Below are 16,215 nucleotides of genomic sequence, written 5' to 3'. Positions count from 1 at the left end.
AATGTGTCCAGCTCGGAGGACAGCGCATATTGACTTTTTTTTAAATCAAAATGTGATTGTAGTTCGTTGTCAACCTTACCACGGTAGCCTACTTGGGAGACGTAATTTGTGTCTGAATAACGTTTTGTTCATGAGTTATTGATCCGTGAAATCCGAATCTGCCAATATCGTTCTAACTTTACTCAACTGTCTGAGTTCTGGTGCCGACAGGAAAGAGATATTCCGGCTGTCTGTGATCTGGTGTTTGTCGTCACTTCACAAGCAGTGCGCGTTGCTGCTCGAAAGTTAAACTACTTTCAACAAAGGACGTTCACAGCAGTTGATTTGAGCACGCAAAAACGGAGCCGGAGCATCAGCACTACAGCCCTTTATCCCCCCCCCCCCCCATACTTTGAAGGCCGGTCAGTGAAAATATTGTCGGTCCAGGAAATGAAAAAGTTAAATATATTTGAAAAAGTCACACTCAACTCTACGTTGCTGATTTTGTATCACGTCAGTAAAAATAGTTGTTTGTGACATAGGCCTACAGTATGACAGAGTAATAATAACGTATTAAAAACCCAGCAGAGACTGGTTTTAACCATAGGTTTTAACCAACACTCACCCTGTTGCTCCTCCTCTGTCGAAGTGTAAAATGGAGTCTGATTTCATCCCTTTCGATGTCCCTCCTTATCTGCAGCTCCTCCCTCTGTTTATCAGCAGAGCTGGGAGAAACACTCATGTCTTGTACTTGAGTAAAAGTAGAAGTACTCAGATCTTGTTCTTGAGTAAAAGTAGAAGTACTCAGGTCTTGTACTTATGTTTATGTTTATTAAGGATCCCCATTAGCTTTTGCTCTTGACAAAAGCTACTCTTCATGGGGTTCGACACTTAAAACAATACAACAATAATACAACAATAATACAACAATAATACAACAATAATACAACAATAATACAACAACATTCAAGACATAATTCCTGACATCATTAACAACATCACCAATATCATCAACAATTTCCAACATCATCAACAATCTCATCCACTTTCAATATCAATCTCAGCCAAGGATGAGTGCACAAGACACCCACCAGTACAAAGCATGAGATCAAATTTAATTTAATTTAATTTAATTAGGGTTCACAGTTCACAAGGGTACATGGTCATTAGTAGATGGCCCTTCAATCTCTTCTTGAAAGAGGCTCTGGACTCTATTTCAGTAAGGTAGTTTAGCAATAAGTTCCATTCCTTTATAGCTCTATAAGACACAGAAGATTTCAGAAGATTTGTCCTGGGTTTAGGTGCCCGTAGATGGCCTGATGTAGCTTGTCTAGTCCTATGGTCATGCTCGTCTCTTGTGTAAACTATTTGATCATAAAAATACAGTGGTCTTTAGCTAAATTGGAATTTTTTTAGAAAAGTGGTAACACAAGATTGCAGACTTTTCTCACCCGGAAGCCATGATAGGTTTGTATGCATAACTCCAATATGAGTGCGCTTCGAACAGTGGAGAGCTAGTCTGGCAGCCTTGTTTTGAGCTATTTGTAATTTCTGTATATGTGTTTTTGCTGCTGATGACCATATGACCGGACAGTACTCAAGATGTGACAAAACCAGAGACTGAATGACTTGTTTCAAAGTGGTTGGTGTTACATACTTTGTACATTTTCTCGTCACAGCTATGCTCCTTCCCATTTTAGTTATGATACTGTACTTGAGTAAAAGTAGAAGTACTCAGATCTTGTTCTTGAGTAAAAGTAGAAGTACCAGAGTGTAGGAATACTCTGTTACAGTAAAAGTCCTGCATTCAAAATGTTCCTCAAGTAAAAGTAGAAAAGTATTATCATCAAAATAAAGTTATATATGATGTGTTTAATGATTGATCATTAAAGTGTTCTCAAAGCTGGTAAAGGTGCAGCTAGTTTAAATGACTGTGTATACTGCAGGGTAGCTTGTGAATTTACTCCAGGTGGAACTAAAGTCTGATTTAACACTTGATTATATTTCAAATCATTCATCCAAATCTGTAAAGTAACTAAAGGTATTAAATACTTGTAGTGGAGTAAAAGTACAAATGCAGGACTTTTACTTCTAACAGAGTATTCCTACACTCTGGTACTTCTACTTTTACTCAATTACAAGATCTGAGTACTTCTACTTTTACTCAAGTACAAGATCTGAGTACTTCTTCCACCTCTGATTGGTTGAAATAATCCTCCTTACAATTCCATGCTACGTCAGTTATTCTCATGTTTTATTTTTGAAAAACTTCTCCCGGAAGTAGTATGGAACCTTTTCACTCATGCATTAGCTGACAGAAGTGCATCCCTGTTCCCGAGGAGAAGAACAACAAAGTCCCACCATGGCTGTTTTGTGGAATACATTGTGACAACTACCGACAAGATGATGAACGACATCATAGAGGAACCGGAGAAGGACACTCTGCTGGAGCCGCAAGTCTTCCCGGTAATGTCTGCTAAAGATAGCCCGGCTAACGCTAACTTGTAAATAGAAACTGGGAGGCTAGTTGAAGACGGTTTTTATGAATGGGCGTAGTGGCCTAATGGCGGTACTACAACTCCAAGGATGTCACTGGTATAAAAACAGCTATATTACAGCAGCAAACTGAAGTATAATAATTAATAAAGCACAATAAATAATGAAATCCGGGCAAGTTATGTGGAACAACGACACAAAGGCTAAGGTTTATAATAAACTCAGACTGCGCATGCGCCATGGGCTCACATCTGTGTAATTTCTGAACCTACAGTCTCTCTATTTTTGGCTTCATGCGCCACTGAGCAACTCTCATAGGAATGAACGCCTCTCTCTCTTTATTCATCCATAGGCTAGCTGCTAGCTGGTTAGCTTAGCATGTGATTTTGACAGTTGTTTATATTAGTCGCGTTTACAAAATGAAGTGTTTCTCTTTCTCGTATTACAATGCTAAGATTGAGTTTGATTGACATTAAGTGACATTATATAGTTGGCCCATAAACACCTACAGTGTTATACTTTCTTATTCCATAAACAGAACTGCTGGGGACATCTGGAGGAGTTTTCACTTTTTTAGAGACCGTTATGGAGTAACTTATGTAGAAGTGGAAGAACTACTTAGATATCTAATTTAAGTAAAAGTAGCTTAATAGAAAACATACTATGTTACAAGTAAAAGTCCTGAATTAAAAAATGATTGCCTCAAAAGTACTTATTGTGTGTTATGTCCCATTTTAAAGTTATATACATGAATGTGTATCAATGATCATCCCAGCTTGTACAGGTACTGGTACTGTTTACTTTAACAAATTGGATTTTAATTTGTTTAAGCATTAGTTATGGCAGCTGGTAAAAGAAGAGCTATTTTAAACGATGCATACAGTGTTTGTTAGAGCAATGTTTACTTTAATATTTATTTTATTAGCTTTTCTTTTTAATGACTGATTTTAAATGCCATTTTCGTAATGTCTTTCATTTTTTGTAAAGCACTTTGAATTAGTGATGGCAGTTTGACACTGAAGCTTCGAACGGAGCTTCAACCCTGGACTTCCTATTCCATAGAAGCAGTGCTTCGAAGCTTGCTTCAAATCACGTGACATATGACGTCCGAAGCAGCAACTGCTTCAAATCACGTGACATGTGACGTCCGAAGCAGCAACTGCTTCATTTCCTGAATGAATCACTTGACTGGTTCGCGGTCTATTCACGCGATTCAATGCACTGCCTCGTCTCGATTCTGACAGGTTGAAACAGTTTCAAATTTGAGCGCTTCAACACTTTATGACCGCTCTAAACAATGCACAATGTGTGGGTTGTTGTCGTAGTTTGCGTTGTTGCTGTTGAGTTGTTGTTGGTATTGCATTTGAATTGTAGTATCATTATAGAGCAAGCCAGGAAGTAAGATAGGTCGTTCTGGCTCGGGAAACACTTCGAAATGTGGAGAAGTTGTGAACAAAAAGACAATTATCAGTAATATAAAAACAGTCCAATAATTTAAGGAATAGATAGCCCAGTGGGTAGAGCCGGCGGCCCGAATGCGGCGATGTCCTCCGCGCAGCTGGTTCAAATCCCGGAATGGATGTATTTTAATCATTGCTTTTCAACTTTAATAACTGATAAAAGGCCCTCTCCACCCAAAAACATGTCTAGCACTCTCTAGTCTCTTCTCAATAACCCAATACACACAATTATCAATCTTTAATTGCAAATAGAACATGATATTCAGTCTTACGGCCCGTCCACACAGCGGCGTGCGTTGAAGCTTCCAACGCTTCTGCCCATTCACTTTGAATGGGGTGACGTCACTTTTAGCCGAACTGCATTTTGGGAAGCGACGTGGAGCGTTGCTGGCGTAGCTGGCGTCAAAAGTTGAGCAATGTTCAACTTTTGACGCCTCGACGGAGGCGTCAGCCAATGAAATCCTGTTTATTCAAATCTGCCAGTACAATCGCTAGCCAATCAAACCGCGTGTATGCTGGGAGAGACTGCGCAGGTCATTTCCTCATATTCAAACAAATTGAGGGAAAATTGATTATAGCGGTAGTGAATCACCCGGTGCTGTATGATCAGTCTCTGTTCATCTACCGGGATACAAACCGGAGGAGCGAGGCATGGAGGGAGGAGGCAGAGACAGTGGGTGAAACTGGTAGGTTTTCGCCTGTTTGGGGATTTTATATCCAGTTTACTTCGTTTTAACATTGCTATTGCTTTGTATGTCGGGGGCGGGAGATTCATGTGATTGGTTGTTGGTCGTGTTGCTCGCAAAAAATCCCCAAGCTTCAGATACGCCCACCTCCAAGCGTCAACGCACGCTGCTGTGTGGACGCTCCGTTAGTGTGTGTGTGTGCATCGAATATTTTTCAAGGCAATGATACGTTAAACCCACTGCAGCCTTGCACTTCGCCAGGAGAGGTCGCTGTAACTGAAGCTTCGAGAAATGAACCTATTTCCGACACAATTGTCCAAGTGGTTCGACGCTTCATTCAAAGCTTCATTTTGCCATCACTACTTTGAATTGCCTGAAAAGTGCTATATAAATAAACTTGCCTTGCCTTAAGGCAGGGGTAGGCAAGTAAGTTTGGCTGTGGGCCAATTTTTTTTCTGAGCCGCAAGATGGCGGGCCAGAACATAATCAAAGCCTAATTCAAGGAATTGATTTTGGTAAGAGGGCGCAGCGCCCCTGTTCCCCGGTTCAGAAAAAACTCTGATATCGCTGATAAGCCTCCCCATCAACACTCTGATGCGCAGTCAGATCCGCTGATTGGTTCACTGATGATATAGGCGCCCAATCCAGAGCCTCTGGCTAGACCCGCCCAGGCTCGTCCTCTCTAGCCCCATTTCAGTCCCAAAGCCAGGGCTATTATCTGTATTTTAACAGACTTATCTTTTAAATTGAGGTGTATTTATTGTTCTCTTCAAAGTGTATTTTTCTCTGAAATTGTAGGGAGGATGGTCTTCCCTTTCCTCAATGGACGAGTCTCCACTGAGTAAAGTAGAGTTATTAACTAGGTAGCAGTGTTATTTAACATACTTGTATTCTGATAAGTATTGTCAAGTTCTCTGGGTTTTTGGCATTTATTTGAGTGTTTGCCCACATTTGAGAGGCTTGAGGGACAATTGGAATCCTTTTTCCTTTTCTTTATTTCAACATTTCAAGGACACATTAGGATTCTTTCAGGTTGAAAACCTTTAAAAAATACCAAAGGACAAAAATAAATCAATTACAGCAGTTTTGCTTTGCAATGTAATATATTATAACCTAAATTAATCAGTAACCAAGTATTTTACTCAAACTCAATGTATTTAATAGTTAAATAAGTACTTTCATTGGCCTGGTTCCCCCCAACCACACATTTGCCATATGTGACCCGCTCTATCGAAATCAGTCGGAAGTCGCAACGGCTCATTTCAAAATAAACGTGCATTTGCGTAAAAAAATAGTTTTTCGGGGATCGGGTGTTTTGTTTGATTTTAAATAAACAAAGTCTTGGCTTTCAGAATATGAATTTTTTTTCTCCAAAATCACACGATAAATACATGTTTGAAGCTTGTAAATGGAAGATGACAGCTCTCACTCGCCACTCTGCTCTTCCACAGCGCCGCTTCCCCTCCCTCCGCTGACAATATGAATGTAATATTTATGTCGGGACAGAATTTATTTTACCGGACAAATTTGAAACTTACCGCCCGGTCATGTTTCAATAATAATAATAAGAATGGTGTAGCAGAGTTTCCGTTTCCGTTCCGTTTCCGTCAAAGCAGGTAATTACTGGACTAGGACCGGATATGCTGATGTTTAAAACTCAGTTAATGGGGCTCATTTTTATATTGCTTCAGTTTATAATCGTGACAGATAAAAATATTCAGATTCATTTTTCTATAAATGATTCCACAAACAACAAACAACATAATTATTACATTCAAACAAACTACTTGTAGTAGATGAAGTACATTATTAAAAAGTTTACATTAACTTTGAATAATAACACGGGAGAAACGGATCATCTCTTTTCCCCTCTCCCTCCCTCTCTCTCCTGACAGCCCGTCAGTTTCTCATGCAGCTCGCTAAACAGTGGGCGGGGCTTCAGGTGATCATGCAGAGCTGCGTGTCTCCATCAGACTCAGCAGCTGATCTGATCTCTCTCTCGGGTCCGGTTATACTTCACTCGCGTTTATGTCTGTATCGATCAGATCCAGCTCTCCTGATCGGCCTTTATAGAGAGCACCGATCAAACTATTAAGAGTGAATATCGGCCGATAATGACCGGCGGCCGATAATGACCGGCGGCCAATCGATCGGCGGCTAACGGAAACCCTGATGTGCGACTGTCGGTCCTATGTTGTAAAAAAAAAAAAAAAAAAATCTAAATAATATTTGATTTTGATTCTCAAAATTACCGGCCAAATATTATTGCTGGCGGGCCAACAATGGTTCGCGGGCCGCCTGTTGCCGACCCATGCCTTAAGGTCATTATGGTTTGAATATTTGGCTTATTAATATAAGGCTTTAGATTCAAATAACTATTTATCTTTCTTGAATTACACAAGGGTTTAAAAGATGAACCTTTAGATGATTAATAAGTTGATTGAATTCTCTCTTTTTGCTGTGAAATGTGCGCTATCAAGGAGAATTAGACAGGGATCGATTCATCACATTATCATGTAGAATTTGATTTATAAAACGGATAAGTCAAATCAAGCAATCTGATTGGTTCTTAGTCAGTATCCCTCCGCGTCTGAGAAAAAGTTACAACTGTTACATTACGTCCGTTACGAAACGAACTAACTAAAGCTTAAGATGGAAATATTTAGGGTTAACTTCGACCTCCGGGTACTTGCTTACTATGGAGGAGTGGTCGCGTCGGGCCGAACAACGCCCCTTAGCTGTGATATAATGACCATATACCACGGCCTGTCGTGAGCTATTGCTAGATTAATAATATACATTCACAAAGTAACCTAAGTAGAAAGTACATTATTTGCCTCTGGATTATATTTTAGGAGAAGAACAGAGTAGCAGGAAATGTAAATACTGAAGTACTTGTACCTCATAATTGTATTGGTGTGAATGCACTTTGATCCCACCGATGACACTGGAGACACACTTTCGCTGATTTAATACATAAAGGTGGAAATTATATTTTAAACGCATTGGAATTATAGTTTTTAAGACTTTTAAGGAACCCCTAAACACTTTATTCCCTTGTCCTTTGACACGTGATGTCCTTTATTTATTATATAATTGTCTTTTTTCGTTATTTTAAGGCATTTTCAAACACCAGCTAAAGACGCATCTTTTTAGATTATCTTTTTATTAGCAACCGCCCACTTTAAATGTTCTTTTAGTCTTTATTATTCACCTACCTTTATATTGGTTTATTTATTGTTGTACCGATATGCTCACTTTATTTTATGGGGTTTTATATATTTTATATTGTTGCATCGACTCAGTCGTCTTGTGTCTTATCTGTCGGAGAGAAATCATTATTTACTATCATACCTTTTACCTCCTTGTGTCTATGAACCTGATCAAATGTTATATTTTGCTGCATGTACCTTTTTAAAGTTCTTAACAAATAATCTGAGGGGAATTTCTTGTTGAGGACATGATGGATACACGGATCGTGTTCAAATCAATAGGCGAATGAGTCGAATATTTGTGTTGCTTGTATTATTTAAAAACATTGTAAATGAACCTCTGGATGTCATGTTTTCAGCTCCATTGGCCTCCAGATGTTACTCCCACGGCCGGGTGGAGACGGACGAGGAGTTTGACGCCGGCTGGGTGACGTACTTCAGCAAACCTGACATCGATGCCTGGGAGCTGAGGAAAGGTACCTTTGTGCTTTTTAAATATATTCTGAGGATGTGTCCTCGCTCTGTTGTTAATAGTGTGGTTCATGTTATGGTTGTAGTTTGGGTTTCATTGAAAAGTGTGGACAAAAGAATACATTCTGTCAAAAGTTAGACCTATTTTCAGTAAATCTGGAAAAGTGTTCTGGTTGTTATAAGCCCCGATGTTTCTAGGAGTTGGGTTTTATTCCCACTTTTAACAAAACTGTATGTATTGTTTGGATACAATTGTACAATATCATGGTTGCTCTTCTTATTATTGCTTATTCTAAATATAGTACAGGCAAGAGATGCAAATAAAGGACACAGCAGGACATTTAGATGAGAACACCAGGTCAAGCTACATTTAATAAATGGTTAATATTAAATAAATAACCCAAAACAAAACACTGAACTACACACATAAATAGTCAAAGTTAATGAGGGTCCCTGAACGTACCGCACTCTGAACTACACACAGATATAATCAGTTACTGAGGGTCCCTGAACGCACCACACTCTGAACTACACACACAGCTGGGTTACTGAGGGTCCTTGAACGCACCACACTCTGAACTACACACAGATATAATCAAAGTGACTGAGGGTCCCTGAACGCACCACACTCTGAACTACACACAGATATAATTAAAGTCACTGAGGGTCCCTGAACACACCACACTCTGAACTACACACAGATATAATTAGGGTTAGTGAGGGTCCCTGAACGCACCACACTCTGAACTACACACACACAGCTGGGTTACTGAGGGTCCCTGAACGCACCACACTCTGAACTACACACACACACACAGCTGGGTTACTGAGGGTCCCTGAACGCACCACACTCTGAACTACACACAGATATAATTAAAGTTACTGAGGGTCCCTGAACGCACCACACTCTGAACTACACACACACACAGCTGGGTTACTGAGGGTCCCTGAACGCACCACACTCTGAACTACACACACACAAAGCTGGGTTACTGAGGGTCCCTGAACGCACCACACTGAGGGTCCCTGAATGCACCACACTCTGAACTACACACACACACAGCTGGGTTACTGATGGTCCCTGAACTTAACACATTCTGAACTACACACACACACACAGCTGGGTTACTTAGGGTCCCTGAACGCACCACACTCTGAACTATACACAGATATAAGCAAAGTTACTGAGGGTCCCTGAACGCACCACACTCTGAACTCCACACACACACAAAGCTGGTTTACTGAGGTTCCTGAACGCACCACACTCTGAACTACACTCAGATATAGTCTCATTTACTGAGGGTCCCTGAACGCACCACACTCTGAACTACACACATATATAATCAGTTGCTGAGGGTCCCTGAACGCACCACACTCTGAACTACACACACACACAGCTAGGTTACTGAGGGTCCCTGAACGCACCACACTCTGAACTACACACATATCTAATCAGTTACTGAGTGTCCCTGAACGCACCACACTCTGAACTACACACACATATGGTCAAAGTTACTGAGGGTCCCTGAACGCACCACACTCTGAACTACACACAGATATAAGGAAAGTGACTGAGGGTCCCTGAACTTACCACACTCTTAACTACACACACGCACGGCTGGTTTACTGAGGGTCCCTGAACGCACCACACTCTGAACTACACAGAGATATAATTGGAGTTAGTGAGGGTCCCTGAACGCACCACACTCTGAACTACACACACACAAAGCTGGGTTACTGAGGTTCCCTGAACGCACCACACTCTGAACTACACACAGATATAATCAAAGTGACTGAGTGTCCCTGAACGCACCACACTCTGAACTACACACACAGCTGGGTTACTGAGGGTCCCTGAACGCACCACACTCTGAACTACACACAGATATAATTAAAGTTACTGAGGGTCCCTGAACGCACCACACTCTGAACTACACACACATATAATTAGGGTTACTGAGGGTCCTTGAACGCACCACACTCTGAACTACACACAGATATAATCAGTTACTGAGGGTCCCTGAACGCACCACACTCTGAACTACACACACAAAGCTGGGTTACTGAGGTTCCCTGAACGCACCACACTCTGAACTACACACAGATATAATCAGAGTTACTGAGGGTCCCTGAACGCACCACACTCTGAACAACACACATATGGTCAAAGTTACCGAGGGTCCCTGAACGCACCACACTCTGAACTACACACATATATAGTCAGTGAGTGAGGGTCCCTGAACGCACCACACTCTGAACTACACACACACACAGCTGGGTTACTGAGGGTCCTTGAACGCACCACACTCTGAACTACACACAGATATAATTAAAGTGATTGAGTGTCCCTGAACGTACCACACTCTGAACTACACACATATATAGTCAGTGAGTGAGGGTCCCTGAACGCACCACACTCTGAACTACACACACACACAGCTGGGTTACTGAGGGTCCTTGAACGCACCACACTCTGAACTACACAAAGATATAATTAAAGTCACTGAGGGTCCCTGAACGCACCACACTCTGAACTACGCACACATATAATCAAAGTTACTGAGTGTCCCTGAACGCACCATACTTAGAACTACACACACATGTATGCAAAGTGACTGAGGGTCCCTGAACGCACCACACTCTGAACTACACACAGATATATTTAAAGTTACAGAGGGTCCCTGAACGCACCACACTCTGAAAAAGGATCCCTTCAAAAAATTTAAATAACTAAGTTGACGGTCCAATACACTCAAGAACCAAAGACACACACATACGATATGCATATCATATGTATTGTCCCATTTCATGTTTTGTAATGGTTTGAGGCAATATTATGAATGTGTCATTATGCTGCTGTCAAATCCTCGTCTCAGTACGATACCAGTCACCTCTGTGGAAACATTGGTATAACTGCCTTTTTCATTTATATTGAACTGTATGTCTTTTAAAAATGGACCTTGAGTCTCTTCAATAAAGCTGACGAATATCTTCTCCACAAGAAATTGTCTTAATGTATTTTTTATGAACCTTAAATTCAGACGACTCTTGTTAATGATTGCTAATTCTTCCAAGTAATACATTTGTTTTTTAAATGAATGTGAAGGCATGAACACCCTGATCGGGTACGACCTGGTGCCCGAGGCTAAGATCGTGGACTCTGCGCTCAGAGCGTGCCGGAGACTGAACGACTTGGCCAGCGCCATCCGTATCCTGGAGGCCGTTCAGGTGAGATCACTTATCGAATTGTGGAAGAAATGAGGCCCTATGTCTCCTCCTAACCACTCTTACTTAATGTCCATGAAAATGTTCAAGATTCAAGGCTTTTATTGTCATATGTACATAGCTACAGTTTAGATATGTATTAAATCTGAGGCTCCTCCAACAGCGAAACACAGTGAAACAGATAAAATAGTGCAAGGCAAGTTTATTTATATATATATATATATATATATATATATATATATATATATGGATGTTCTTTCAAAAGCTCAGGTGTTGAACAGTCTGATGGCCTGTGGGATGAAGCTGTTCTGGTATAATAACATAATGATCTGGGATTAAAGGAAGTAGTGAAGGAGAATTCGTCAGGACACTGGGAGACGTTATGAGACGGAGGGTGTTTTTGATGTGCCTCTGTTGTGGGAAAACTACAAAGCGACTAAAAGCACATCTAGATACTTGAGTCCGTGCATAGCATGTTGTTTCTTGAGGGTTTCATAAATGTGTGAAGCTAATTGGTTGCATGAAAGCCATTTAGTATCATTGTATATAACGGCTTTGAATAAATAATACTCTATGGAATATTTATACATAAACGTATCTTTCGTAAAGGATGGTCCTGTGTTTCCTTAAGGAGATAACAAGGGAAGCAAGGTGCCCACTGAGAGACTTCTAGGTCAATGCACTCTGTTAGGAACATTTCTGAGTGAAAGATGAATAAAATAGTGCGAGAGAATGATTTGAGATGTGCAAGTAAATACAAATATAATAGAAATAGTGCAAGAAGAGTCAATATACAAGTAAATCTGATATATTAGATAAATAATTAGCAAGATGCAAACAGATGAATGTTTATGGATGGTCTTTAAAAAGTGCAGGTGTTTAATAATCTTATGGTGCAATATAATGGATTGAAGTAGAGAACAATATTATCACCGTGGTATTCCCATGTGTTGTGAATGGAAAGACTTGTTGTTTATTTGATTACTAGATGCTAATTGATTTTTAAACCAATCATAAAGGAGGGCTTCAGTCCATACGTATTGCTGATCGCTGTAAGTAGTGTAAGCGGTGTTCTCCGTAACAAAATCCTCTTCATTTGTTATTTCCTCTGTGTCCTTCAGGACAAAGCCGGCCCCCACAAAGAGATCTACCCGTACCTGATCCAGGAGCTGCAGCCCACGCTGTCAGAGCTCGGCGTCTCGACTCCAGAACAGCTCGGCATGGACAAGTTGTAGACCCTCCAGGTGACGATGCTCTCATTACAACATGTGTTTTTAGCACATCTCTGCACACGTGTCTCAGGGACAGTTTCATCCCAGAGATGTCTCTACATCAGGGGTCTCCAAACCTCAGCAAATAATAAAAGTAGAATGGAATACGGCCCACAAATAAAACGTGTGCTCGGCTTATATTGTACTTCTTAAATATATATGTACAAATATATTACACAGTAGTATTCAGGTGTTAATGAAACCACTTTTCTAATAAAGCTGGAAACATTTTCTAACAAATCTTAGTTGATAAGAAAAAATACTTATTTCCATAACAAGCTTGAAATACACCGTTCCTATTCCTCCTTATTTTAATCAATCTGAAGCTTCTGCTTTAAGGGATGAGCTGCCAACACTCACGAGCATCATTTACCTACATTTGATTGGTTTTGCTAACTTATAACTTCACTTATGAGGCAATGAACCTCTACTGAGGGGCCCAGCCCTTTGTATATTTTTCTGTGTGTGGCCCTCAGTGAAAAAGGTTTGGCCACCCCTGCTCTATTTACTAATTACTCTTCTTTGCACACTGTAGTCTGACATATATTCAGTGTTCTAAGTCTTTTCGTTTTTTTAGGTTATTTTGTATTTAAATTAATGCTGTCAAAATTATCGCGTTAACGGCGGTAATTACATTTTTGAATGAACTGCGTTAAAAATGTTTAACGCATTTAACGCATGTGCAGAATGGCCCGCCCCATACATCCCACCAGTGGCAGCGGCAGGGTATGGCTGGGGTAGGCTACACCCATACCAAGAAATGGCTTAGCCCCACCTTGAAAAATGATGTTAAAGTAAGCAAAATAAAGTCTGCCAACTCGCGCGGAGTAAATTGCACAGACAGCAGTTAGTAAGATTGATTTCAGTAGCCACTTGTCTGGAAATACCGAAGACTAGAAACGGTTTTGAAAACTTTTGTCACTTAGTGATCGTCTTCTCAATAGAACATCTTTGATAATGTCTTCTGGCCAATCAGAATCAAGATAACGGCGTGGTGTTGTTGCAGGAAGTCCCGACGGAGAATACTTTTGCTGTAGTACCTCTATATACACCGATACAACATTACGTGTTGATAGAAATCAACACGTAATGAAATAAGACCCCACGGTTTGATGATTGATAGGTGTGTGGGCTGTCTTTCATTTTGACACACAGAATAATGTTATAATAAATATACATGGCCTACTGTATGTTAAATGGATATATCCACCTTCTTTCATTTATCTTTCCATTCCCACAACAATATACATAAAGAAATGGCATATTTTGGACATAATTCGAATGGTGATTAATCACGATTAATTAATTTTTAAGCTGTGATTAATCTGATTAAAAAATTGTTATCGTTTGACAGCCCTAATTTAAATGTATATGTTTGACCTCTTTTTACAACTTATGGTCTGAAGTTGTTTATGTTTGCACCACAATACACCCAGAGCTAATCCCTCTGTGTCCCTGGTGATAAACTTGATTCTGAATTTAGGAAGTTAATGTGTTAAATTGTGCAGCAGCTCATGAATGATTTTGCTTTTGACTTCCTCTCATCTGAACATGTCTCCTTCTCCTCTCTCCTCAGGTCCTTGGATGTATAACGAGATGACGATGAGCTCTTCTGATTCCCCACTTTAAATATGTCTATATATTGTTGATCAAACCCATGCTTTCCTGTTGTGTACAAAATGGTGGACCTAATAATAACGAAACCAATAATTTAAGAACGTGTGTTGTGCTTTTAGTTTTGTATATACATGCATCATATGTTCCAAGTTGATCAAATAAACTCATGTATACAAGATTAAAACATAGTTTAGCTATCTTGGTCAAAGTGTTGATGAACCAGTTTGTACCTTTTGGTTTGATGAGCTTCAGGTCACCAGGGGCCTGTACTACGAAGCCAGTTCAACCTAACCTGGATATGTTTGAGTTAGCCGGTTGGCCTAATCCAAAACATACGCGCTCTCGCTAAACGGTCCTACGACGCAGGTTATCAAGTGGATCGCTCAAGCCAGCCATGTCCTATCTAGTTAGGTGCGCGTTCACATGAAAGGGGTGGTATCTGGAGCATTCGACCAATCACAAACATGGAGAAGCGTACTGACAGCGCAGCGTCATACTTCCTGAATGAAAAGTCAACTATAATATTAGACATATGAAGAAGTTAAACTTTAAACATCCATGACTTAAACACTTTATCCAGGATCAAAGCCACAGAGCTGCACCTGCAAGGTGAATACAGCTGGTAAAAGAAAAAGTGTTTGAATACGTACATTAACAGGTTTATGATATCACTAAGACACGAGTGGATCTGACTTTAATTACATTTGACTCGAGTGTTTCGTCAACTTAATGTGTTGCTTAAAATAATTCTTATGCATACAGTATGTGACACTGAGTGTTGCACGGCCAGATACGGCTCAGCTGACTCAGATAAGGAGATATATGATACATTATGATGTGATATGAATGATAATGGGACATATCGACGTCTGCACTCACAGTGCCGCGGAGGGGGGGGGGTGGTCAATAACGTAACCAGATGAGTGATTACAGCGCCCGGTATCATTTTACACACATTTATATCACACAGATGCAGGACTTGCACACGCCTGTTATCTAACCGAAAGGTCCGCACGCACTCTCCAGCTGAAACTCTCTCCTTATTAATTTAATGCAGACAATCACACAATCTATGTGATTTTTGGATTTACCGTGCCTCTCAATTGCCCGTGACAGGTTGATGAATCCTGAAGTTGCCCAAGGATTGTTCAGGGAGCCCGAATCCTTGTCAAAAAGAAGACATGGCCAGCAAAATAGACGCTGAAGTTTAGCGCTTCCAGTTAGCCACTCCGTGCGGACATAATTATCCTCATTGAACGTCCGATTCTCTCCCTTTTTCCTCTGTGTACGCACAGCTCGAGTGCGGGCATTGGCCTGTCATCTGATTTAATTTTCAGTTGCTGCTGTAGCGGAAGTTTAGTAAAGTTATGTTTGATTAAGTACGCCAATAAAAAATATTGTTTTTATTCCAGTTGAATGATTGTGATTGAAAAGCCTAAGGAGGCTGGTAAACATTGCAAAGAGGGATTTGTATTCCTTAAACATAAGATCTCTAGCATCTAAAGCAATATTGGTAAATGATTTAATATCAGATTATAATATTGATATATGCTGTCTCACTGAAACTTGGTTGAGACATGAAGAATATGTCAGCATAAATGAGGCCACTCCACCCAGCCATATCAATACTCATATTGCCCGAGGCACGGGCCGAGGAGGTGGAGTTGCATCAATCTTTGACTCAAGTTTACTTATCAATACTAAACCAAAATTAAATTATACCTCCTTTGAAAGCCTCGTTTTTAGTGTTACGCATCCGACCTGGAAAACTTTGCAGCCAATCTTATTTGTTACAGTG

General features: G+C 40.4%; 1 protein-coding gene across 1 annotated transcript; it reads left to right on the top strand.

Moving 5' to 3' along the window:
* Window positions 1-2,265: 2,265 nt before the first annotated feature.
* Window positions 2,266-14,601, top strand: LOC117554941 (cytochrome c oxidase subunit 5A, mitochondrial-like). The gene is made up of 5 exons (XM_034229569.1): window positions 2,266-2,445; window positions 8,193-8,309; window positions 11,411-11,532; window positions 12,651-12,773; window positions 14,377-14,601. Exons 3-4 carry the CDS (start codon window positions 11,413-11,415, stop codon window positions 12,762-12,764), a joined length of 234 nt encoding a protein of 77 aa, XP_034085460.1. The 5' UTR covers window positions 2,266-2,445; window positions 8,193-8,309; window positions 11,411-11,412; the 3' UTR covers window positions 12,765-12,773; window positions 14,377-14,601.
* The last annotated feature ends 1,614 nt before the right edge of the window (window positions 14,602-16,215 follow it).

The sequence above is a fragment of the Gymnodraco acuticeps genome, unplaced genomic scaffold (genome assembly GCF_902827175.1).
Source record: "Gymnodraco acuticeps unplaced genomic scaffold, fGymAcu1.1, whole genome shotgun sequence".
NCBI lineage: Eukaryota > Metazoa > Chordata > Actinopteri > Perciformes > Bathydraconidae > Gymnodraco > Gymnodraco acuticeps.
Note: the sequence above shows the minus strand (reverse complement) of the source record. Positions and strands in the feature narration are given on the sequence as shown.